Source organism: Alexandromys fortis, unplaced genomic scaffold, assembly GCF_014885135.2.
Source record: "Alexandromys fortis isolate MF-2015 unplaced genomic scaffold, M_Fortis_MF-2015_v1.1 scaffold_197, whole genome shotgun sequence".
Taxonomy (NCBI): domain Eukaryota; kingdom Metazoa; phylum Chordata; class Mammalia; order Rodentia; family Cricetidae; genus Alexandromys; species Alexandromys fortis.
In genome coordinates this window covers 2,374,267-2,399,361 of record NW_026068072.1, presented here as the reverse complement: position 1 = coordinate 2,399,361, position 25,095 = coordinate 2,374,267, and the positions used below count along the sequence as shown (strand labels likewise).

The window sequence follows — 25,095 nt, the reverse complement described above, 5'->3', positions numbered from 1 at the left end:
ACATAAATATTCCCTAGCCTGCGGCCAGAACAGCTCCACCAGAATTGGGGGTGGGGGAGGCCCAAGATCAGCTTTCCCCTGCGCAGTGACAATTGCTAGGGGCCCTGGAAGGAGGCAAAAGCTGGGCACTGGATGGATCCATTTCTATCGCCTGGCCCCCGGTCAGTTCTCTCTATTTTTCACAGGATGTTGGCGGAACCGGCCCTCTCAGCATGCCATATATTAAATAAATTACTCAATTATTCAACACTAAAAATATGGCTGTTATAGATCATGTGGATCATTTTTCTTCCGGACGGACCAGACAGAACATGTCCCTACAGGATTCCTCTCAGAAGCTGTCTGCTCTCTGTCCCCTTGCTCACGTCATTCCATGGATGTCAGAGTCCTAAAGGTGTTCAAAAGGCCATGGCCGCTCCTGCCTCGGGGCCTTTGCGCTGGCTGCTCTCCCTGCCTAGGAAGCTCTTCCCCAACTTGTGGACGTGGCTCTTCCCTTGCCCTTCTCCTCACTGGGAACATTGCCTGGGCTGAGCTGTTTTCACCGGCTGACCCCGTGTGAGGCTGTGCCCACCACTGGGAGGGTGTTTTGTCAGTGAATAGCTTCAGCATCAGTCAGGAGCTGGGTCCTGAGTGTCACAGCTGGCAGACACAGTGGTGACCTGGGAGGACACAACAGTTGCTTGAGTGGACTTTAACTTTGCAGAGGGTTGTGGGCTTTGCTGTACCATCACAGGGAGTGCATAGTGGAGGCTATGGAGAGACTTGCCGCCACTTGGAAGTCAAGGAAGCTGATGTCTGAGGAAGAGGCTCACCTGGTGAGCTGAAGGCAGGTGAGGCAAGTGTGAGCCCACAACCAGGAGCAGCCACTGCTACACTTGGTATCAGTTTGGCTTCAAGCACTGGGACTCTACAGTGGATATAGAATATGTTGTCATAGCAACGGCTATGCTTTAGGAAGCCATGGGCTCTCTAGTCATTTGATGAAGCCAAGAGAACTTGAGAAAGTTCGTGAGATGAATCCAGTACTGCCAGTGTCATCTGACCTTCCAGGAGAGAAACTGAGCCACAAGGAGACTCTAAAGTGTCCCCATCATGTAACCAGCCTGCATTTGTGGCCCTTCGGGACATAGAGGGGTCCAGTTTTTGAGAGAAAAATTAAGACACACCAACAGGATTTTCCTCTGCATCCTGGTTACTTTCAATCCTCACAAACCCTGTATGAACACCCTACTCCCTCCCCCTCTAGGAGGCAGCAAGAAAGGGGGAGGGCACCTGTGGTCCACTTTGGTCTCAAATTGCTGTGTGACTTTAGGTGATGGAGGCTCCCTCCCTGAGCCCCTTTCTCTGTATGAAGGTGATGGGACCAGTCTGCACTGGTTACAGGTAGACCCGCCACAGTGTCTGCTCTCAGCCATAGGCAGTACTTTGCCTGTCCCCACTAGGGTTTCCAAATCCCTGCTAGGAACGGCGTTACCCAGAGATGGTGACCTACAGCTTTGGTGGCTACCCAGCTCCAAACAAGATGGTCAGTGGATCTCCAGCAGTGAGAATCATTTCCAGGTCCTTCTTGTTTCTGGAAAAGGCTGTCTGCACTATTCAGTAGCATCCTGTGCCATGGCAATTTGCTACAAGTCATTCCAGCCACCGGGCATGATGTGGGATTCCCTGAAGACAGATGGGAAAACAGGCTGGACACACAGGGGCATGTCCCCCACCTTTCCCATGTGAGGCTAGACACACAGGGGCATGTCCTCCGCCTTTCCCATGTGAGGCTAGACACACAGGGGCATGTCCCCCGCCTTTCCCATGTGAGGCTAGACACACAGGGGCATGTCCCCCGCCTTTCCCATTGTGAGGCTGGACACACAGAGGTATGTCCTCCACCTTTCCCATGTGAGGCTGGGGATGGGGCACTAGAAGTGAGCATCCACTGGGTCAATAGCTGTGCTGGGGCCAGAGGTGGTAGACACCTGCCACCCTAACTCAGGAAGGCAAAGGCAGGGGAATGCTGAGTCCAAAAGCTGGACATTGTTTCAGGAAGACACTCTGGGGTAGGAAGTACTAGAATGAGGGCGAGAGGAAGCTGGGATGATCTCGGGGCCAGTCTATGCCTGATCCCAAGGACAGGGTTCCTCACCAGGAAAGGGGTAGTTCCATGGCCCAGGAGCTAGACGCAGGGGCAGTTCTGTGGCCCGAGAGCTGGAGGAAGGGGCAGTTCTGTGGCCGGAGAGCCAAGGAGGAGACAGCTGGTAGTCTAGAGCTGGGGAAGAGACAGCTCTGCAGCCTGTGGGCAATTCCCTCCAGCTGCCCTCCTATCTAGAGGGCCAGGCTTGGTCTGCTCCATTATTGCCAAGATTACTGTAATCTTGTCTCTGAGCTCTGGGTTCAGATTCCCACTCTTGGCAGCTTCTGTCTTCTCTGAACTTCAGTGCCTGGAGTTAGAAAGGCATTTCCCTGCTTCATCCCTGTTTGAGTATAGTCTGAGCCCATTAGATCAGTGGCCTTTAGCAATGCAATGTTTCCCATACCCTTTGCAGCAAGCCTGGGCAAGATGACCACAAACTTGGGGTTCTGGGAGAAGAGGGGCCCCATATGCTACCCCACTGAACTGAGAGTACTGGGGTCTCACTCAGCTAAGCATAAGTCATTTTCTATCTCCCATAGACACTGACCAGGCAGGGAGCCCCTGACTCTGCCTCTTGGGGATGTCACCCAGCTCTGGGCTTGGCTCAGCACAGACACACAAGGAACTGGGGGTAGAGGTTGGTGACAGGTCCTGCTAGCTTGTTACCTAGGCTGCTGCTGTGCTTTGAAGCTGGAGTTCCCCGACAGGTAAATAGGCAGTCAGGGCTAAAGAGGGGCTGCCTCTTCAGCTTCTCAGGTTGCCCACGGCCTTCCAAAGACAGCGGAGGGAGCTCATCCGTGGACCTCCGGGCAGGGTGGAGGTTGCCGGAATGGAGAGGTGTTGGTTACTGACACCAAGCCTCAGGAAAGCCGCACCTGGGCTCCTCTGACCTCAGAGTCTGCAGCACTGTTGCTGATGTGTTTTGCTGGACGGGTAAGTATTAACTAACTTCCAAACAGCCTGGACACCGAGCACCTTTGGTGAAATTTTCCTTTCCCTCCCTTCCACTCTTTTCTTTCCTCCCCTACCCTCTCCTCATCCCCTCTTTCCCTTCCTCTCCCCTCCTTTTCCTTTCCATTCCTCTTCCCACTGCTCCTCCCTCCCCTCCCCTCCACTGCTCCTCCCTCCCCTCCCCTCCCACTGCTCCTCCCTCCTCTCCTTTTCTCCACTGATCCTACCTCCCTTCCCTTCCCTCCTTCTATCCTTCCTTCCCCCTCTCTCTCTCTCTCTCTCTCTCTCTCTCTCTCTCTCTCTCTCTCTCTCTCTCTCTCTCTCTCTCTTTTTTTTTTTTTGAGACACAGTCTTATGTATTCCAGCCTGACCTTGAACTCAACTATATAGCCCAGGATAACCCTGAACTTCTGATTCCCCTGCCTTGCCTCCTGATTGCCGCACTGGTGACAGGTTAGTCTCAGACCAACCACTGTCTGAGCCTCACTTTGGGGATTTTCTCTGAGTCCCTCTAGCACTGTGTGTCTAAGCTCTTCCTGAGACCTGGACACAGAGCTCAAAATGCCCTCTGTGTGGAAGAGGAGGTGTTAGTTGTGGCCACTTTCCCACTGGGTGGGCTCTGCAGCCCGGACATCTGGTTTGTATTGGAGGATGGTACATTGGTGTGTGTGTGTGTGTGTGTGTGTGTGTGTGTGTGTGTGTGTGTGTGTGTGTGTGTCTGTGTTATTCTCTGTGCATGTAGGCCACAAGCAGATGTCTGGTGTATTATTCTTTTAAAGCGGGTGTGTGTGTAGACAAACACAGGACAAGACACGACACGCGCGAAAGGAGGAGACAAGACACGCGGCTCCCACGTGGGTGCACTTTAATGGGGGGGAGGGGGACACGATAAGGGACAGGTGTGCAAGATACACAAGGGTAAAGGGCAAGAGAGAGAGAGAGCGAGACCTCGTGGAAGCTCGCTTTTTAACGGGAAGCGCGAGGGTATCTGGGAGAAATGTCCTGCACCTGTGCATGCCTGGGCGTGCAGGTATCCGTAATCCAGGAGGAGTCTGGGAGCTGTAGTTTCCAAAAGGAACAACATGATATCTTCCTGTCTCTCTACACTTGTTATTTGAGCAAAGGTCTCCTGCTGAACTTGGCACTCTTGGATTCAGCCATACGAGCTGGCTGGCCTAAGGCTCTTCCTGCCCCTGACTCCCCGGTACTGGGTGATGCTTTACTCTGCCTTTCCACATTGATTGTGGGGAATCTGAGCTCATGTTTGTACAGCAGGACTTTGACTGTCTCCCTGCCCTGTGGTGGTGTTTGGAGACAGACTCTGGAGAGCACAGACGGCCTCCAGCATGCCTTCTTCCTGCCTGACCTTGGTACTAGGATCACAGGTGTGAGCCACCAGGTCTGGCGTAGCAAATTGACTCTTAATGATCCTCTTTAGGACGTCTGTTCCTGACTGAAGGAGGAAAGCCTCGTTTTTATTAGCAGGTCTGACCTTTCTGGAGGCGTCAGTGTATGTAGTGGAAGCTGATGACGCTTTTCCTCTATAAAAACATGTTTCTGAGAATATGTGTTTCCTCAGCTTTACTCTCCCCACAGTCTCGCTCTCCGGCTGTGGATTTGTTTCCTTGCTTCTTGTCCCAGTCTCTGCAACTACAAAGTCCCCCACAGAGAAGCAGGGCCTTTTGCCTGTCCCTTTGCCTTCCCATGTGTCCTCAGCATGGGGACTGGTGCCCGGTACCGAGTGGGTAACTACAAATCTTGGTGGAGTGAGACTCAGGTATAGAGAATCTTCCAGGAGCTCTTGGGTTCCAGGCTCAAAAGAATCATGAAACAGAGAGGGCCCTATGAATTTATTTCCAGTATCCAAAATAGCCTTGCTTTGGGAGCGAGACTGGGAGAGGGGAGACATGTTTACCTGATGGTTACACAGATAGCTGCATTGTTATTAAAGTGTTAAGCGGTCACAAACTACTACACAGTACATGCCATACGTCAAACTGTGATCCTCTAAAATGCAAGCCATCTTGGTACCATCTAAAGAGGTCTTGTTTATAGCAGGCCTTTAAAGAAGGGATCATCACAACCAAGCGGTTAGGGTGGGCTAACCCTAACTGACCCATCCTGAATGTGGTGAATGGAAGTTTGCAAGTCCAGAGAGACTACAGATGGACAGACAGAGTGAAGGTGTATGAGGACAAATAGACAGACTGAAGGTGTGTGAGGACAGACAGACAGAGTGAAGGTGTTTGCAGACACACAAACAGTGAAATCTGTACGCCAAGGAGGAGATGTTCCCTGACAGAGTCAACATCTGTGGCCCTTGGTTTCAGCCCCCAGGCCTTGGTATTTCCTGGTGAACCCCCGTGGCTGAGGTCTTTCGTCCTGTACGGTTCTTCTGTGGGTCTGAAGAAAATGATGGCATTCGTTTCACCCATGTCTTCGAATCTCACTGGACTCTAATATCCAGTGTTCCCATTCCGGAGATATGAAACAGAGGCTCACGGAGGCGAAGGACTTAGCAGAGGACCTATGATCCTTCAGCACCTGTATGTTCCCCACAGCCATGCCCAGTAGGCTTTTGTGTCATGCCCCCCTTCCCTACCAGGACCTTGAACCCACAGAGGTCCTGCCTGTTCTTTGCAATCCCACTGATCACTGTTCCCTGCCTGGGAACTCTTGGATGTGTTCTTTGGGAACACAGGAGTCCACTGCACCCCAGGTGTGCTGCACCTACCCCAGCCTAAGCCCTCAGCCTTCCTCCTTCCACTGTCCCCACAGACCATGCTCAGAGCGGATGTGTTTTTTCTTTCTCTCGCCCGTTGTTTTGTGTTTATTCTTACACCACAACAGAGAAGCATCGAAGTCTAACAGGACGCCAGACCATGACCTTATCTAGAGACAGGCAATCAAGTTTTAAAACGTTCATTACGGTGGGTGCTTACAGATGTGCAGAGAGGGGAGTTGGTGAGAGGAGTCCAGGGGCAGAGAAGGGGTTCCCAAAGTCCTCAGAAGGCTGGCCTCTTGATCATCAGCATCCATCCCCCAGAACTGAGAAGTGACAGCCATGCTCCCATCCTCGGGGCTTCATTACCGCCCCCATAACCTGGCAAACAGGACACACCCACAGTCCACACAGCCACTCACACCACTCAGACACAGTTGGGAGGACTTGGACACACAGGAAGGAATTCAGGGGCCCTACAGTTCTGTGTGTGGCACACCCCCTTGGTTCTATTTTTGTAAGAAGAGGTCTTTGCTGTTACCTTTCAGGCCTTTCTGTAACACTGCAAGGCGACAGCTGCAAAATGCTGGCCCGGCAGCAGTCACACAGTGCGTGGTCAGTGACCACTAGCTGGCTGTTCTTAACTGGTGATTACTATTCTGACTTCTTCGAGGGGATTGAAAGAAAAAGGTATCTTGGCTGTGAGGCTGGAAGATGTGCCCAATGCAGTTTACGATTCCAGTGTGTTGAAGTGTGGGTACTGGTGCTGAGTGTGGGAAGGGCTGTAAGTGGGAGGGGCCGTGAGTGGGAGGAGCTGTGAGTGGGTATAACTGAGCATAGAAAGGGCTCTGAGTGGGTAGAGCTGAGCGTGGGAGGGGCTGTGAGTGGGAGGGGATAATTGTGGGTAGAGCTGAGTGTGGGAGGGGCTGTGAGTGGGTGGAGCTATAAGTAGGAGGGACTGTAAGTAGGAGGGGCTGATTGTGGGTAGAGTTGAGTGGGGGGGCTGTGAGTGGGAGGGGCTGTGAGTGGGAGGGGATGATTGTGGGTAGAGCTGAGTGTAAGAAGGGCTGTGAGTGGGTGGAGCTGTAAGTAGGAGGGGCTGATTGTGGGTAGAGTTGAGTGTGGGAGGAGCTGTGAGTGGGAGGGGATAATTGTGGGTAGACCGGAGTGTGGGAGTGGCTGGGATGGGAAGGACTGTGAGGTGGGAGAGGTTGAGTGTTAATGGTGCTGAGTGTGGTAGGGGCTGTATGGGTAGGGCTGAAATGTGGGTGAAGCTGACTGTAGGTGGGGCTGGGGAGTACATATTCACAGGTTCTGGGACACACTGGTCACATATTTATGACCTGTTTGTGTGCTCAGGGTGTTGGGCTCTTAAGGGTTCATGTGTTCTTGTACACTCACAAAGAAGAGCAATAAAAATGACAGGGCAGGAAGGAAGTAAATGTGTGCATACAGGGAGATGGAGGACAATGATCTGGGCCCAAGATATGACTCAGTCAATAAAGTACACAAACATGAGAGCCTGCATGTGGATCTTGGCTTGGTGGTCCGGGTGGTTTGAATGAATGTCCACCATCGGCTCCTGTGTTTGAGTGTTCAGTGTCCAGTTGGTGGCATTGTTTGGGAAGGTTCAGGAAGTATGACCTTTGGAGGAAGTATGTCACTGAGGTGGGTTCTGAGAGTTTAAAGACTCACACGGTTTCCAGTTGTTCTCTATGTTTTTGCTCGTGGTTCATGATGTGAGAGCCCACACATTCTGGCTTAGCTCCCATGCCTGAGACTTTCTACCGTGATGGCGATGGACTCTTATTCCTCAGAAACCAAGAGCCCTTCCCTCTCTAAGTTGCCTTGCTCATGCTATTTTAGCCCAGACAGAAAATTGACTGCACAACTGTAATCCCAGCACTAGGGAGGGAGTTGTCCCGGATGCCTGGGACCAGCCTGGCAGGCGGGGTTAGTCAGTGCACACTCAAAGAGCCTCTCTGTCTCAGAAAACAGGGTAAAGAGTGACAGAGGAAGCTACCCAAAGTGGACTTCAGTCTATGGTCTGATGAAGAGGCAGGCCAGGGCTAGTAGACATGGTGGGAGGGAACAGACAATTAACACACCTCATTAAGTCCTTAAGCTGGTCCCATCCTTTGGGAACTCGCTCTGCTCCCCCATCTACTTCTCAATAGAGTCCTGAACAGAGAAGTCACACAGATCCCAGGGACGCCAACTTTATTTAATACAGACCAAGTGTATGTTCAGCATGGTGGCCTGCTGGGGCATGTCTCTTTGGGCCTGTCCCACATCCTGAGGGTGGCCAGGTTTCCTGGCTCTGGATGGAGGGCCCCATGAGCTTGGGGGTCTCTCTCTTTCTCTCCACAGGTTTGGAGTAGGGCGTCTTTCGTGGCCCCGGTGCTGGCGAGGCTGGAAGCAAACAAAGGGGAGATAGAGAATGAGGTGCAGGCTGGCAAGTCTGGCATGGGGAGGCTTACCAGAGAGAACACGGGATGAGGGGGGATGCCTCTGGAGGAAGCAGGACAGATTTCTAAGGGGCTGCTGTTATTTGGATCTGAGTGGTACCCAAGGCCCAAGTCTAAAGGCTTCTTTACGTTATGTTTGTGGGATGTGTAGAAACTTCCAGTTTAGGGGTCCCATGGGCTAATTGGGGTTACTCAGAGGAGCCCCTGTAAGGCCACTATAGATCCTAGTATCTGCTTCTCTCTCCTCTTCCCTGTCTACCCTTGTAGTACTCCCTACATGCCCTAAGCCATGGAGCCATGGACCAAGCTTCCAGAACCCTGAGCCGCTGTAACCTTTCCCCTCTGTGAGTGGATCACAGGGATGGGAAGGAGCCCACGTGGGACACAAGTGTCAAGGTTAAAGCAACCTGCTCTCCACTGAGCTGAGGCCAGGCTGGTTCCATTGCTTGTATTTATTTGTGTGTGTGTGTGTGTGTGTGTGTGTGTGTGTGAGAGAGAGAGAGAGAGAGAGAGAGAGAGAGAACACGCGAGAGAGAATGTGTATATGTATGTATGTGTGTGCATATATGTACATGTGTGTGTAAAATGTGTATGTGTATACATGTATGTTTGTGGACATCCTTTCTCTCTCTCTCTCTCTCTCTCTCTCTCTCTCTCTCTCTCTCTCTCTCTCTGTATGTGTGTGTGTGTTTGTATTTGAGACAAGGTCTCATTATATATCCCAGGCTGGCCTTGAACTTGTGACCCTCCTTCCCAAACATCCCCAGCATGAGAATCACAGGCATGTAACACTAACCCAGCTGATCTTTTAAATTCTCATTACTGGTTACTGTCCACTAGCCACCCTACTGGAGACATAGATGTTGATTAGGTCCCATGGCTCACCCATGGTCTCATGGTTAGCAGTGGGGGGGGGGGGGGGGGGGGGCTGGAGCTGGGGTATGTCTGGGCTGTTCGGTATGGTTTAGAACCCCAGCCTGGGAATTTGGGAGACATGCGGGCAGTGCTCTCCAGTAGAGTGAACATTCTCAGAGAACTTCCCTCAGAGAGAAGAGGGTACTTGAGTTAAAAAAAAAAATGGCAGAGACAAGGTGTCCGGGCCAGTGTGTACCAAGCACCCTCCCCTTGTGGATGCATGCCCTTTACTTGGCCTTTGAAACTGCTTCCCCTGTCCCTGAGAGCATAATAATGTAAATGAATATCAGATCTTTACTCAGTAATTGAGAGCAGAGAGAAGGCCAAGCTAAGTCAAATTAATTTGCTCAGATATAGCCCGAGCTGGTCTCTGCAGAGGGGGCAGTGACTTGACCATGGGCTGAGGGTACCTCTCAAAGGAGCAGGTGAGCGTGAGCATGGGCTTCCAGGAAGCCTGGGGGCTGTGGCAGTGCACACACTGAGACCTGTGTGCCACAGCTACGTTAGTGCTGCCTGTGTAGGGCATACAGAACAGCAACGACTTCCTTTCTTAAGACACCTGTGTGGTGGACCTAAGGACGAGCCTTGGAGAGAGATGGGAGGATTCTGGAGTCCAGGGCCTCAGGCCTGCCTGGGTGATTTTGAACTCTCTGATCCTTAGTCGGTCAGCCTGGGAAATGGGGATAAATGGTAACTAGTGCTAATCACCTCGTGGGTTATCGTGAGTAGTGAGCCGTGGCTGATACATGCATTTGACAGAGGTCAGTCTGCATGGGAGGGACACCCGTCCTGTGCTTGACTTGGGGAAGAAGCAGGATTAGGGCTGGGAACAGAGATGAGGTGGAGAAAACCTGGCTCCTCTCTTGCTGGGCTCTGGACTCTGCACATGTTTCCATCCCATCCTTGGGGTACCAATTCCTCTCTACAGACAAAGCCAAAGCTGATCTCACTGTTTGGCGTGCATTCTCCAATCTGACCTTCGGTGGCTCAGTGAGAACATTCTGTAGACAGAATGCCCCACCAGGCCCCTTCAGTTCCAAGTGGAAAGAGGTTAAGAAAAGAAGGCTTAATGGGGCCACCAAAAGGCCTGCACCGTCTTTGTGTGCATGTGTACGTGTGTTTGTGTGTATACATGAGTGTGCCTGTCAGAACAAGAAGGACAACCTCAGGAGTTGTTCTCCAGGAGATATCCACCTTGCCTTTTGGGACAGTGTCTCTCACTCAACCTAGAACTCACTAACTAGGCTAGTGTGGCTGGCCATGAGCCCCAGACACCCACTGTCACCTCTTCTCTAGTGCCGGGGATACAAGTGCATGCCACTACACTTGACAATTTTTACGTGGGTTCTGGGGATAGAATTCTAATCCTTATGCTTGCAGGGCAAGCAGTCCATTGGCTGAGCCACCTCCCCAAACCTGTCACTCACTTTCGCATGTGTGTGGATGCACATGTGTGCAGATGTGTGAGCACATGCCTGTGGTGGTCTAAGACTGACAGCGAGTGAAGTCTTCTAGAGCCTCTCTCCATCTTAGATGCTGAGTCCGGGTCTCTCTGAACCCAGGGTTTGTCTGTTTGTCTAGCCCAGATGTCAGGCAGGGTTCCTCGGTCTCCACGTCCTAGGTTGGCCATCCGCCTGTTTGGCTTTTACATGGGTGCTAGGGATCCAAACTCAAGTCCCCATACTTGGAAAAGCACTTTAGCCACCGAGCTGTCTGCCAATGTCTGTCTTCCCCTCTGTCAGCATCACCCCCCCCCAGGACCCCTGCTTTCCGATAGACATCATATAGTGCCGCATGTGACTTTAGCTACAGCCCTGCCACCTTGGAGCAAGCCAGCCCAGGATTTCCCTGGAGGCTGCCTGGCCCGGGGCTGACCTAGCTTGCCGTCCTTACCTGCACCAGCCCCTACGGCTGGAGATACTTCCTCATTATGCTCTCAACGTCGTCACCTTTCCTCACAGCGCCAGGCTCTCTGTGCTCAGGGGACATCCGCTCACCACCGTCACCTTGGAGTCTTGGGACCCTTGGACCACTCTTGATGCTGTCTGAACTTTTGAAGGATATGATGGAGCTGGAGGATGAGGAGGAGTCAGAGAGGTGAGCAGGGTCCTCCTTAGATTCTGGGTTCTTTTTCAAAATGGTCTTGATCCCCGAGAGAAAAGAGCGGTCGGCCTCTTCCGTCTCAAAGTGGACGTTCAGATGTTTTGAAGCCTCCTTCCCATCTTTGGCAGCCTCGGGCAAAGCAGAGCCGGGTTTCCTGATAGCTGGGAGAAAGTCTTCAAAGTCCACTTTGGTCTGGCGTCTGTGATTGAGGCTTGGAAGCTTCCAGCTTAATGGGTCACTGTCTAGAGTTTCCTCCAGCAGATGAGAGAACTGGCGGTTCTGGAAGACGAGAGATTCCTTTCCAAGGTCTAGGCCTACGGCATCATCCACAGAGGACTCCAGACACCGCCTCCTGGGCCGCAGGGTAGGTGATAAGAGTGGGTCCCTGAGTGCCATGGGGGAGCTGGGGTCCCTGAGTGCCGCAGGAGATCTGGGGTCCCTGGGTGCTGCGGGAGAGCTGGGGTCCCTGAGTGCCGCAGGAGATCTGGGGTCCCTGGGTGCTGCGGGAGAGCTGGGATCTCTGAGTGCCGCGGGAGAGCCCGACTTTCTCCTTGTGCTGGGTCCGGACTCTAAGAGGGACTCACAGGAACCAACCCGTGCCTTCTGCTTGTAAGGCAGCAGGCCGATGTCCTCAGTGTCCTCTGAGGAGATACATTTGAGACTGGTGGACCGTGAGAGACCAGCTGTGGCCTTGGGGATTCCCTCTGCTCCCAGAGGAGATTTTGCCCGGGTCCACATTGAGAGGTCTCCCTCATCGCTGTTGGCTCTGCCCCTCCTAAGCGAAGACGCCCCAGTGGTCTGGAAAATGGGGAGCGTGGGTCCCTCCCCCAGGTGCAGAGAGGAATGCTGGCCTCTCTGGGCCCTCTTTCTGCGGAGCTCTTCCACAAATTCCGAAAGAGCAGCCGAGGGGCTCGGTAGTTTGTCCCTGGGCGGGGGTGACATAGCCATGCTCTGAGAAGTGGGAGACGAGGACAGAGTGCCTGGTCGCTCTGGGGTGGCTTTTCTGTGGACAGCAAAGCCTTCTCCATCCCCCAAATGGTAGGGCTTTGGTGGGAAGACTGGGTGGAGAGACACAGAACCACCCCTTGAGGTCTCTCTGGGAGTGTCCCAGGCTCCACTCAGTGCTGATGATAACGGTCTCAGCCTTTCAGCATCTCCGGCCTCTTCGCTTACCCTGTATCAAGAAGAAAGATGCAACCGCTAGAAATGGCAATTCATACGATTTTCGAGTACCACACAAGAGCTACTGAGCCCAGGCGTGAGCATTATTTTGTCCTTTGTAAAGGCGGTCCCTGCTGCAGCCTCAAGTGAATCATGTGATTTGATGTGGAAACTCCAGCTGTGTAAATGATTTTGTGTTGCTTTCTGAGATGCAATTTCTATCTATAATTAAACGCGGCTAACTAAGTGCATTTGAGTGGATCGACACTGGGGCTACTATGGATGACTGGGACTTATGGGGCATTCTGTCTGACACAAAAGAACATCCCTCCAGAGCCTGGTGTGTGATAAGCAATCCATTTTTCCATGCTTGCAGGGGAAACATGCAGGGTGACTTATTCAAGACCAGACTCAGAGGGTGACTCTAACAAGTGGGGTGCTGGAGCATTGGGTAGCACCCTTGTGTCTTGGTGAGATACTTCATGGGACCTCTGATGGCTTCATGGCATGGAGGACAGGGGCAGCTGAGAACATTTTCCTGTGAAGGAAAAGATTCACATGAAATCTTGAAGCCAGAGGTTGGGGAGCAGGGGGCAGGGGTGGGGGTGGAGCGGGCAGTTTCTATTCTGGGATGCAACAGCCTCTATTGTTATGTAGCAGTGTGTGGCAGCCCTGCATCATATCCCCAAAGTCAGAGCCTTGAGTGGTGTGTGTGTGTGTGTGGGGGGGGTGTTCTTTAAAGGAACAAGGTGACAGGCCAGCAGTGTAATAAAATACTTCTGCGCTCCCTTCTTAGGGAAACAAGGCCCTGTCCACCCACCACTGAAGTCTTGTAATTTATTTTAGAAACAGAAAGGAACACCAGATGTTAGGGCTGGGAAAGGCAGACAAAGCTGCCCAAGCAGGCCAGCAGTGAGGTGAGAACCAGGTGTCCTCAGGCTCTGGCTGCTTGTTGGATCTGTGACAATGGGACGAGTAAGTGTAGGGGCTCTGCCACATGCTAAAGGTGGCTGGGATGCTGCTAGGAAGCTTTCAGAAAAGCATCCTGCTCCTGGCTGGAGTTTGCCACCTCCACCCAATCACATAGGGTAGTTCATGGGGGAGTGGAACTCTGGAATCTAAGGGTATAACCACACTGAGGTCCCCAGAAGAGATGATTGACAGGGACAGGAGGGGACAGCTAGGCTAGAGGGCCAGGTCTTTGCCAACCTCCATATTCTTAGGTTGTGATTATACCCCACGGGAGTTAGGCAGTGGAGTCTTGGGGGTGACGATATTTGAGGGTGAGTTCTTGTATGGGATCAATGTCCTCTTTCCACCCTTACACAAAACTCCAGGGGTGGGGGGATGGTTCAGTTGGTAGAGTGTTTGTCACACAAATGTGAGGCCCTACATCTCAGCACTGAGGAGGGAGAGACAGGTGTTCCCTGCAGGTCACAGCCGGCCAGGAGCTCATCAGTGAGCTCCAGGCTACTGAGAGGGCCTGTCTCAAAACCCGAGGTGGATGAATTCTGAGGCTCCATCTGAGGTTGATCTCTGATCTACACACACACACACACACACACACACACACACACACACACACACACCCTAGACAACCCAGTTACCCCATTCTTCCAAACTGGGATAGTGAAGACAGCCACCCATGAGCCAGACAAGGAATCTACTGGGGCTGTGAACTTGAACTTTCAGTCTGCTGATGCTGAGGAATCAACTTCTGTGGTTTGTAAGCTGCTTGGACTGTAGTATTTTGTTATCATGGCTCCAAGGACACTGGAGGCCAGAGCCTCACCCATCCCATGGGTTTCTCTCCTAGGGGGTCCTGCCAGCATGGCATCTGTGAGACGCTGCCAGACCATCCAAACAGTTTCATGAGGATGGAGCACAGGGCTGGCTGCACCCATTGTCCCCTGCTCTGTGCTGCAGACTAGGCACAGCAAGGATGCACAATGACGAGCCAGGACCTCCCCATATTCAGCCTCCGTTCTACGTGTCCTCCTACCCTTCAGGGAGCCCTGATTTCCCTGTTCTGCAATGTTGGCCTCATGGGCAATTGGTTAGGGAGAGTCAAAGACTCCAAACTCATGTCAGCAGGACATGCCTCAGCCCTGTACTCAGTACTCAGCTGGCTCACACGAGGTGCTCAGTAAATGGTGAGCTCAGTCAGGGTGGAGGAGAAGGGAAGGGGCAAGATGAGAAGAAGGGAAGGACAGAGACACCAGAAGAGAAAAGCACTGGGGAGAGAAGCTGCTGTAGAGGGGGGGAGGCACCTTGTAGACCATCATGGGGTGGGGGAGAGGCGTGGACTGGAGGGAAGATGGAGGGCCCAGCTGGTAGGGGAGAGGAGGGTGAGACAGAGGTGAGGGCAAGAGGATGGAGAATTATAGGAGGGACTGTTTTTTTTTTTTTTCATCTCTGAAAAAAAAAAAACAGAGGAGGGTGGGGAGCAGTATCAGCCAGGACCTCAGACGGCGGTCTGCAGCTGTGTGTGTCTATGCAAGGTGCAGGTGGTCCAGGCTAGTGGCCCTGATGGCTACAAGTGTGGCTTGGCTTCATGAGCAGGATCCAGGGCTGAGTCCCGCCTTCCTGGGAAGGTCTGATGCCTTTGAGGGATCAACAGGGACACAAACCGCAATGCGTGGATTCCTGGGGGGACTGCAGAGGATGGGGTGTTGGGTGAGAAATAGAGAACTCCTTCTCAGCTCCACTGCACAGAACTCCACGCCCCCCACCCCCATTGCTCTCAGCCTTCCCTGTTGTTGTCTGCATCAGCTGTCTGTGCATAAAGTTCCTGTAACCACATTCTGTGCATACACTGTGGGATTTATCGGTCCAGACATCCTCTGGGCTTTGGGGAAGAATTCTGCCTCTGCCACTTGAGGCTGGCAATCCTGTCCTGGCTCTATAACCTTCAAGTATAGCCTGTGTTCAGGTACACAGGCCTGGGACACTCACTCTTGCCTTTCAGGTGTCCTTCAGGGTGGCCTGGCTGAAATGCCCTTGCCAGATTCCCGTGAGAGATGTGTGGCAGACAGTAAAGATGCCCACCTGACTCTCAGCCCTGGCCAAGGAGATGCTGCAGCACTGAGGGCTCGCTGAGTGGCTGGGACAATGAATGCCAGTGATGGGGTTAGTCTCTGAAGAGAGGCTCCTGAGATATGCGGGCACTTCTGCAGCCTACCCCTTAGTCACTCCAAAGGACAGGCATTGAGGTGGCTCAAATACAAAGATGGTCGATGGTCACAGCCATGGCAGCTTCAGGAACATCTGTGCTGGGCCCTGTGCTGGGATCAGGGAAGAAAACAGGCTGGCATCTCTCCCACTCCTTAGCAACCATGAGAGGTAGGAGTTTTGACCTCCAGGTAGAAGAAGGGACAAGGGGACCTTGTCTGGTGTTGTCCCGAATGACACTGCCATTGGGATTGCTGCCTTCCATTCTCCAGGCCAGAATTTCCTCAGCTGAGAAATAGGGGAGTTACATCCACCTCCCAGAGTTACAGAGAGGAAAGCCCCGTGTTAGAAGTATCTGTTATGTTCAGCGTCGCTGCCTGGATTAATGCCCTAGTCCACAGTAGATGCTTAGTAGATCCACATGGAGTGAGGTAAAGGGGTCCCAGTATTCAGAAACCCCATGAACATATACTGAATCCAGAAGGGTAGTCTTCAATCCTCTGGCACACAGTAGGTGCTCAACTCAACTGTGTTCAGCTACTAGTGATGCTCCAGTGCTTATCACACAGTAGGAATCCAGTAAATGCTGGTAGTGAAGCCACAGGGACGTTATACAGGACATTCTGTGTGTGATGGTGAGAATCCATAGGATAGCTACACAGGACACTCTGTGTGCTGGAGAGAATCCATAGGAATGCTATACAGGACATTCTGTGTGCTGGTGAGAATCCATAGGAATGCTATATAGGACATTCTGTGTGCTGGTGAGAATCCATAGGAATGCTATACAGGACATTCTGTGTGCTGGTGAGAATCCATAGGAGCACTATACAGGACACTGTGTGCTGGTGAGAATCCATAGGAATGCTATACAGGACACTGTGTGCTGGTGAGAATCCATAGGAATGCTATATAGGACACTGTGTCATGGTGAGAATCCATAGGAGCACTATACAGGACACTGTGTGCTGGTGAGAATCCATAGGAATGCTATACAGGACACTGTGTGATGGTGAGAATCCATAGGAGCACTATACAGGACACTGTGTGCTGGTGAGAATCCATAGGAACGTTATACAGGACACTCTGTGTGCTGGTTTCCTGATGTTACAAATGACTGTTAGGTACACTAGGATATAAAATCTTTGGAATATTGGAATTTCCAAGGTTAGAAAAATGAGTTTTTAAGCGAGTAACAGTGGGTTCAATCCTGGCTCTTCCCCTTTCTGGGAAGGTGCCTTAGGTCTCAGGGTCGTATTAGGAGTGAGAGATGAGCTGCTCTTGCTGGTCAGCCTCCATCTACACCAGAGCCTCAGAGAAGGCAGCACATCCTATACTTTTACCGCATGTACTGTTGACCCGGGCCATCAGCAGGTTCTGCGTCCATGGACTCAGCCAGACAAAAACTATTTTAAAAATAACCATGACAGCACCAAACTTGCACAGATAGACTTTCTGTCATTGTCCTTAAACAATACAAAGACCCGACTGCTCTTTAGGTTGGTGAGGGCAGAGTGTTGGCATTATAAAGTGACAGGGCATGAGGGGTTCGTGGGGGGTCTGTGCAAATCCAGACCGTAACACAAGTGTGCATCTGTGGGGGCTTCAGAAGCCAAGTCCCCTCACACACCTGGGTGAGTGCATGCTGATTAGCTTCAAAGTGTTGTTCCTCATTAATCTGATCTTTGCTTGTTTGTCCTTGAAAGCTCTGACATCAGGGCTGAGGAAGACCCAGGCTGAGCACAGACGTTAAAGAATAAACAAGACCTACCCTGGCAGAAGAGGAGAGGTGACCTCTGTCTATGGTTCACACGCAGAAGAAGCCAGCTGCAGAGATGGGATCACCTAAGGGGCATAGCCTTCCCCTGCCAGGTTGTCTCATGGATGTCTCCTGTGTTTTTATTCTGAGCTTGGCCACCACAGCTATACTCCAGGGACATCAGCTGCTTCTGGTAAAACCTCTGGCCACGTCTCCCAGGTCAGTGTCACTGCCCTACCTTACACACAGGAAAACTGGGGCTTGCTGCCATGAAACCACTGCTCACGGTCTTCCTGAAAAGTGGATTAGGACCTGGACCAGGACCCTCAGTGGTAAGACAGCAGTCACTCCTTGCTCTTTCCAGGTCCCGAGCCCTGAAGGCTGAGGGATGGGGGCCCTTAGCCAAGTAAAGTTTTGTTCTGTTTTGCAAATATTTGCTAGAAGTCCGTCATGACACAGTGCGTGAGAACGGTCAGGTCCGACTCACCAGCCTGGAAGCTGGCATCAGACACAACTACACAGTGGCATTTACAATTCCTGCCTCAGCGTCCAGCTAGAGCCAGAGCCAACTGGAGCTGCAGGAGACTCCGTGCAGAGGCAACAACACTATGAATCACCCCAGGGGTGAGCTGTCACCCCCATTTTGTACCCACACCCTAAAACTGTAGAGCAAATAAAAAAGATGGTGCTGTTCTTTAACACTGGTGAGGTCTGGGGCGAGGAATCGGCTCCCCCTGAAGATGGCCCAGTGGCACAAGAGCCAAAATCCAAGAGGCAAATGCTGAAGACTGGCATGGTGCCTGGGGCTGCGCACAAGGCACACGTCCCTCGGCTGCATTGGCACCACGTTCCCCTGCAGCATATGCCTTTGTCATCCATGAGGCTCAGAAACATGAAGCCATGGAACACATGATACATGGAAGGATGTGGGCTTAGCTCCTGGTCACTCTGCTGCCTTACCGCTTATTGTCCCATTTTATACATGAGAAAGTTGAGGTTCAGAGGGGACAACACACTTGGTGAGGAAGCAGCTGAGCTGAGATCCTAGTCTGGTCAGTCTGCCTCAAGACTGGGCTGAGTTACAGAAGTGGAAGACTGGCTACCTGTGCCCTTGGAGTGAAAATCTTTGGTGCAATTTTGGGATGCATTCATAAAGGTGGGAGGGCTTGCTGTGCAAGACGGTCCAGGTAAAATGCTAAGCTTTCAGAATGAATGCAGCAAGGGGTTGGCAAGGGAGCCTGTTAGTTGTACTGAGCCCGGAGCACAGACTTTCTGGAGGTGGAGATGAGTCAGGCTTTGGAGGAGGGGAGGCAATGAGTGGTGTTGATGGTTGGAAGGATAAGCGTCTGCAGGAGGGAAGGTCCCGCCCACCAGTTATTAGTCGATTCCATCTGCAAAACTCTCTGAGGCAATGACGACTACCTACACATGCAGGCAAGGAAGTGGGGTTCAGCGAGGACAGCAGGCTGAGAGGGAAGGTGTGAAGCAAGGAGGACCAGGGTGATTGAGTCAGACACATGAGTTCAGCAGGAGGCTGTCCTGTGTGCACTCCCTCCTGACTTGTCAGTGTGGACACTCCAGTGACACAGGCGTGACACAGGGGGCAGGATGGCTGCCAGCCTCGTTTGCAATTCCTTCTGCTGCTCCGGTAGATGCCAGCCTGGTGAGCTGCCTCAGGGGACCCCACCCACAAATCTTCCACAGGGCGGCAGAGCAGCCCAAGCTTTGCCCATGCCAGCCTCACAGGTACTGGGAGTGTGGCAGGGGTATTGGGGGGAGGGCTGTCAAGTTAACTGGAGACTGGGATGGGTAGAGACAGATGTAGGGAGTAAAAAAAGCCTAAAATGGGGATCAAAACCCAGATAAACATTAGGGCTCAGTCCGTGTCCTATAGCACAACACAGAAGCCAAAGCCTACTGGGACTTGTGATGGATTTTGCAGTAACTAGAGGACTCTGAAGATCCAGACACATGGAAATGGTAAATTAGAGGAGATTGGAGGGCCTTGATTTGAACACTGCAGATTGTACACACATTGAATTATGTCCTGCGCTCTAAAAATGTGGGCAAAGGCTGTGTCAATGAAAAAGAACCATTCCTAGAAACTTGATCCCCAAAATCCATTTCAATGAAGGAGGCAGAGTGTAGGGACTGAGTGTAGGGCCAAAGACAAACAGATGGGCATGTAATGGGGTACCTGGTGGGGAAAATTGGTCAGGAAGCCCCAGACTTCTCCAACACAGACAACTAAAGTCAATAAGTATTCCCTCCTAAGATCCTTCTTTTTAAAACCTAGCAATGTGAGACTGGAGACGACTGGGTGAAATGCATATTGGGATCTGAGATGACGCTGTGTGTTTGCTAATGTCTGTATTTCTGGGATCACCATGAGGACGAGGGTGCTTTTAAAAATCCTATATTTGTATGATTCTTCAATGATCAGTCCCACCGAGAAGACTATGGTTCTGAGGCTAGATTGGTCCAAGGGCATTCCTTCCCCACACGCACACACACACACACACACACACACACACACACACACACAATACATCCCCACCATTCTACATTATAATTTCATGTTTACTCATGTATGTTTTCCACAAACAAGGAGTTTCTTAACTACACACATCTTTCCTTTCTGAAGTCCCAGAATCCAGAAGAGGAGCCTGAAGGGTTTCACGGACAGGAGGTCATCGAGAGCTGAGGAGTGTACTGTGGGGGTGGAGGACAGCTGTGTCTCTCTCACCTAGGATGCTTTATTCAAACCCCAGTCAACCAAAGCCACCTCCTGTGACTTAAAAACAAAACTTCTAAACCCACTTTGAAGATGTAGTCTAGAACACACTCTCCAGAGCATGGCCTCACTCCTATAGGATGATATCCACCTCCAGATAGCAGATCTGTGAAGGGCTGCAACCTTTCCTCCCGGAAGTCCTCCATTCTACCCCTGGACAAAGAACAGGAGGGACCTTCCCAGCCTTGCACTGGAACAGAGTACACACTGGTTCTATCGGTGAGTCTTTTGAATGTATTTTCTCTAGGATTTGAAAGAATGCAACCTCAGACATGAGGTGTGATTAAAGTCTATCTGGATTATGGATTTATGTGGACCAGCATTTCTTAGGCAAATCTTCAGCAACTGTCATTTCTCAGACTTAGACTTCAACTGTTGAGTCAAGGTATAGACTTATTCGTGAAAACACTCAGTTTCCTCTGACAGTGTAGTTCTAAGTGGATGGAAATTATTTATTCATCCACCCACCCGTCCGTCCATCCATCCATCCATCCATCCATCCAATCATCTGTCCATCACCCATCTATTTACCTTCCTGCCCATCATCCATCCATCCATTCCTCCATTCATCTCCTCATCATTCATCTGTCTTTACATCCATCCTTATATGTGGCCAGAACCATTTACTTAATACTTCCATGCTGCAGGCTGGGAGTAGAAGTTGAATAAGCAATCATTCCAAGGAGCTGACAACCTAGAAGAGGAGGTGACTTCACTAAGCTATGACTAGGGGCAGATGAGAGAATCTGGTTTGCATGAAAACAAAACAAAACAAAAATCTATTGATTTAGCAGAAGAAGTTTGAAAGTCTAGAAGAACCTAGATGGAGCGAACCAGGCCACACCAAATCTTTACTTAGGAACATCATACAAACAGAATCCGGATTTAAAGAATTTCAGAGAAATAGCAAGGCACCCAGGAACTGAAGACGGATTCTAAAAGAGACAGTGACACACTGAGTGTGAACAGTGGTGTGTGGGACTTTCCTTGAAAGTCGGTTGTTGGTTTCAAAGAACCCAGTGGGCTCAGACTTTCCAGGCAGACACTAGATTGTATGGATCCATTCAGCTAGGGCAGGCTGTACTTGCCCAAGAAGTGCTACAAGTGTAGTGGCATGGGTTCCTAAGTGATCTGGGTACAGAGGGTCATGCAGTACATGACAAATGACGCTGGCACAATGTGGAGAATACATTTTCTCTAGAGTCTATACGTACCTCTCTCTACATCCTAAACTTGCTTCCAGTGTAGAGAGCAGCAAATTTTAACCCTGACCTCCCACCACAGGCTCCAAGCACTGTATAATTAGACAGAAGTCTACAGTGCCCTCAGGATGTGAGGGAATAGACTCGTGGTTTCAAAGCCAGCAGGCCTTTCTTCGGCAGGACACAAAAATACTAACTATGAAGGGGAAATTATGAGTTGGGTCACAGTGCAGTATTAAACATAAAGGAGAGATTATCGACTTGGGTGACGGTGCAGCTGAAAGCCCTTTACCAAAATAACAGTTGATTGGCTGTAAAAGGCCAGCCTCTGATGGAGCGGGGATCCATTTCCCTATAGAGAATGTGTGTCTGGAAAAGACAGATTTACTAGATCACTAACAAGACAAAACTGGAGTGGGGGTGTGGAGGGGAAGTGCAAAGAAAAGACTGAAGAGTCTTTGTGAAGGAACACCTTGGCTGCAGACAAAGGCAGAGATGCAGAAAACAGACTAAAGCTGATATGTGTCTCTAGTCATTTCCACTAGAATAGCTACTAGTTAATGATGGCAGAAGGAGGTTCCTAAGGCGCATTACACCAATGACTCTGTGTCACCACTTGGCTGGAACTGACAAGAGCTGCAGTGTTCCTGGGAGCCCTGGGCTGCACCCTTCCCAGAACGGCATCGCCCTGCAGCAGAGCGCATGCGCCCAGTCACTCACTGCAACAGCACCTCTCCTGGCAGTGCTCAACTAGAAAGAACCTAAATGCTCACAGATGTTTCAGAGAAACCTGTTTGCCAGGCTAGCTGACCAGAAAGTCTAAGAAGAAGCAGAGAGACTGAATGAAGGTCACCCAAGTGCTGGCTGAAGACCAGGAGAGAGCTGGAGGCCACCATAGCAAGACAGGATTCCCACACTGGAGTCAAGAGGAGGGGTTGTGTTAGGCCAAACAAAGGGGGGGCTGTAACCAGCGAGGTTGCCCTGGCCTTTGACCTATAAGCATGTGCAACATCTGTAGGGAAGGCAGTCTCCGCACCACAGCTGTTGGGACCAGCCTCCATCACAGCTGTTGGGAGCACTCAGCTGACAATTGGGCTAACTTTATCAAAATGAACCACTCCCAGTGCAAGGAGGAAAACCACGTGACAGGAAGGTGGTGGTGATGTCTCAGATGGTCCCGAATCAAGAATAACAAAATTACTACTTACTCACAGCCGAACATCACAGGGCAAGCTTCCTTCTGGTGGAAGGGGTGCCATCATGTGGGTCCTAAGATGTCTGGCAGTGTCTCCCATCTCTACATACTAGAGACAAGTAGCGACCGTCCCCACATGGCCAGCCTTGTCCCCGGGAAGAGATGCAGATGTCCTGGGAAAGTTACTATGATATTACCTAGCCCTAAGCCTGATGACAGCATCCGGGATGTGACAGGTTGTCACCATGCACAACACTGCCGACCAACCTCACAGGCTAAACACAAACATGGAAGGGCAGAAGCCTGGTGCAGGAAGCACACACATCAGGGACTTCCATAAAGACCCTCCTCTCCCTAGAAAGACATGCAACCTCTTCCTGAGAGGCCCGGTTGCTAAGGATGTTCAGAGTATATTAAATCATCCTGGGCTTCAGTTCTAGGAACACAGAGAGGGTAAACACTGGGCTGTAGAACTAGGGTAGGCAGAGACGACTAAAGCCTTCTTTGAGAACGAGCTTTTTAGCTAAGACCCATCCATTCACATATCTATAATTAATGAGCTAATTACAAATGAGTCTTATCTAATCATGGAAACAGCCCTCCTGACAGGTCCTTGGCTTTAGTCTGGGGCAGAGTAATTGCATTTCCTTGAGTAATACAACTTTACTTAACAAACAATACCCTGTAATTTAGATTTTTACTAATTCAAGGCAGACAAATAAAATAAAACCAAGTGGGGCAGGGTGGGGTGGTAGTGCTGGTGTCTAACTGGATCATTTTCTTTAAATAAAAAAAAAATACCAAGCCAAGAGTATGGGCAGAGTGTTTATAGAAGGAAGCCCCTCCGCCAAGGAAGGAGTAAAGGTGCAATGCCATCTTTTAGCCAGACTGAGGCAATTCATTCAGTAAGCACAGTAGTAATTAGAGGAGACCACATAGCAATTAAGAGCTCCATGACTGTGTGAGGTAGACTCCTTCATATAGTGACCACCACCAGCCTACCATGCTGGGACCATCCACAGGTGTGGGCCCAGGGAGAACCCAAAATGCCTCAGTGTTGATTATGGACTGACCTCAAGTAATCAGCAATGACTGTATGCTGACTGACAGGACCCCAGCATGGACCCTGGATGACTGACAGGTCAGCAGCGCTGACTGTGGATGACTGATGGGTCACCAGTGCTGACTGCAGATGACTGACGGGTCAGCAGCGCTGACCGCGGATGACTGACGGGTCAGCAGCGCTGACCGCGGATGACTGACGGGTCAGCAGCGCTGACCATGGATGACTGATGGATCACAAGTGTTGACCGTGGATGACTGACAGGACCCCAGTATGGACCCTGGATGACTGACGGGTCAGCAGTGCTGAATGTGGATGACTGACGGGTCAGCAGCGCTGACCGCGGATGACTGACGGGTCAGCAGCGCTGACCGTGGATGACTGATGGATCACAAGTGTTGACCGTGGATGACTGACAGGACCCCAGTATGGACCTGGATGACTGACGGGTCACCAGTGCTGACCGTGGATGACTGACGGGTCAACAGCGCTGACCGTGGGTGATTGACGGGTCACCAGTGCCTCTCCTTAGAAGGGATAATACTTTTTTCCTGTTTGTTTGAGTAACTCGAGCCTCTTTTCACATCATGTATTTCCACTAGAAAGCCTTGCAGACTCCAGGACTCCAGGCAGAGCCACAAATGTTTTTTGAATCATCACTTTGCTAGATGTCCCCAAATAAACTAAACCCATTATAATTCAAACAGAGCTCACCAATGCCCCATTTCCCCACTGAGAGAGATGGGGTACCAGTATGTATCTAGCCCTGACCTCCTGCTCCAAGAACCCCTGGCTCAGTCTGGAATGAAGACCACAGGCTGGGGACACTTTTTGGTTGTGAGGTTGTGAATGGCAGCATGGTTCCAAGCCTCGTGTGGCCAAGCCATAGCTGTTTACATTTCAGTACGCAGGCAGTCTGTCAACCCCACCAATAGTGAGGCTGGGGATGAAAAACAGGACAGAGCTGACCAATCAGGCAGCAACAGGCAGAAAACATAGCAGAAGTCAATCAGGCTGGGTAGACGCCTTGTAGATAAAGCACTTGCCACCTGCCCAAAGGTGAAGACTCCAATGTGGATCCCCAGGACCCATGAAAAGCCAGAGGAGACAGGTGTGTCTGTAATCCCAGCACTCCAGCAGCAAGAGGGGAGGCAGAGATAGGACCCGTCCCAGAAGCCCAAGGCTCAGCTAGCCTGGCACCCATCTGTGGATAGTAAGACCTTGTTTCACATGGAAGACAAGAACCGACACTGGAGCTTGTCCTCTGACTCCCACACGTGCACCATGGTACACGCATGCCTACCCACGCCCTGCAAAAGAGAATCAGATCTATCAGCCTTCCCTCCACCCTTCTGTGTATTCCTTGCCTGCCTCAGTTTACCTATCGTCAGGCTCCCTGCCTGCTTTTTGCTCCAACACGCACTAGGGGCTGAAACCCCAGACCTTCAGCCCTACAACACAGCCCA

At 51.2% G+C, this 25,095-nt stretch overlaps 1 protein-coding gene across 1 annotated transcript in view; it reads right to left on the bottom strand.

The window, feature by feature from the left end:
* Nucleotides 1-8,069: 8,069 nt before the first annotated feature.
* Nucleotides 8,070-25,095, bottom strand: part of Myo18b (myosin XVIIIB) — a 197,146-nt gene continuing 180,120 nt past the window's right edge. The window contains exons 43-44 of the mRNA XM_050121133.1: nucleotides 11,075-12,458; nucleotides 8,070-8,210 (exon numbers count right to left, since the gene is read on the bottom strand). Of these exons, the coding sequence (XP_049977090.1) occupies nucleotides 11,087-12,458 (1,372 nt within the window). The 3' untranslated portion in view covers nucleotides 8,070-8,210; nucleotides 11,075-11,086. The remainder of the gene's footprint in view (nucleotides 8,211-11,074; nucleotides 12,459-25,095) is intronic.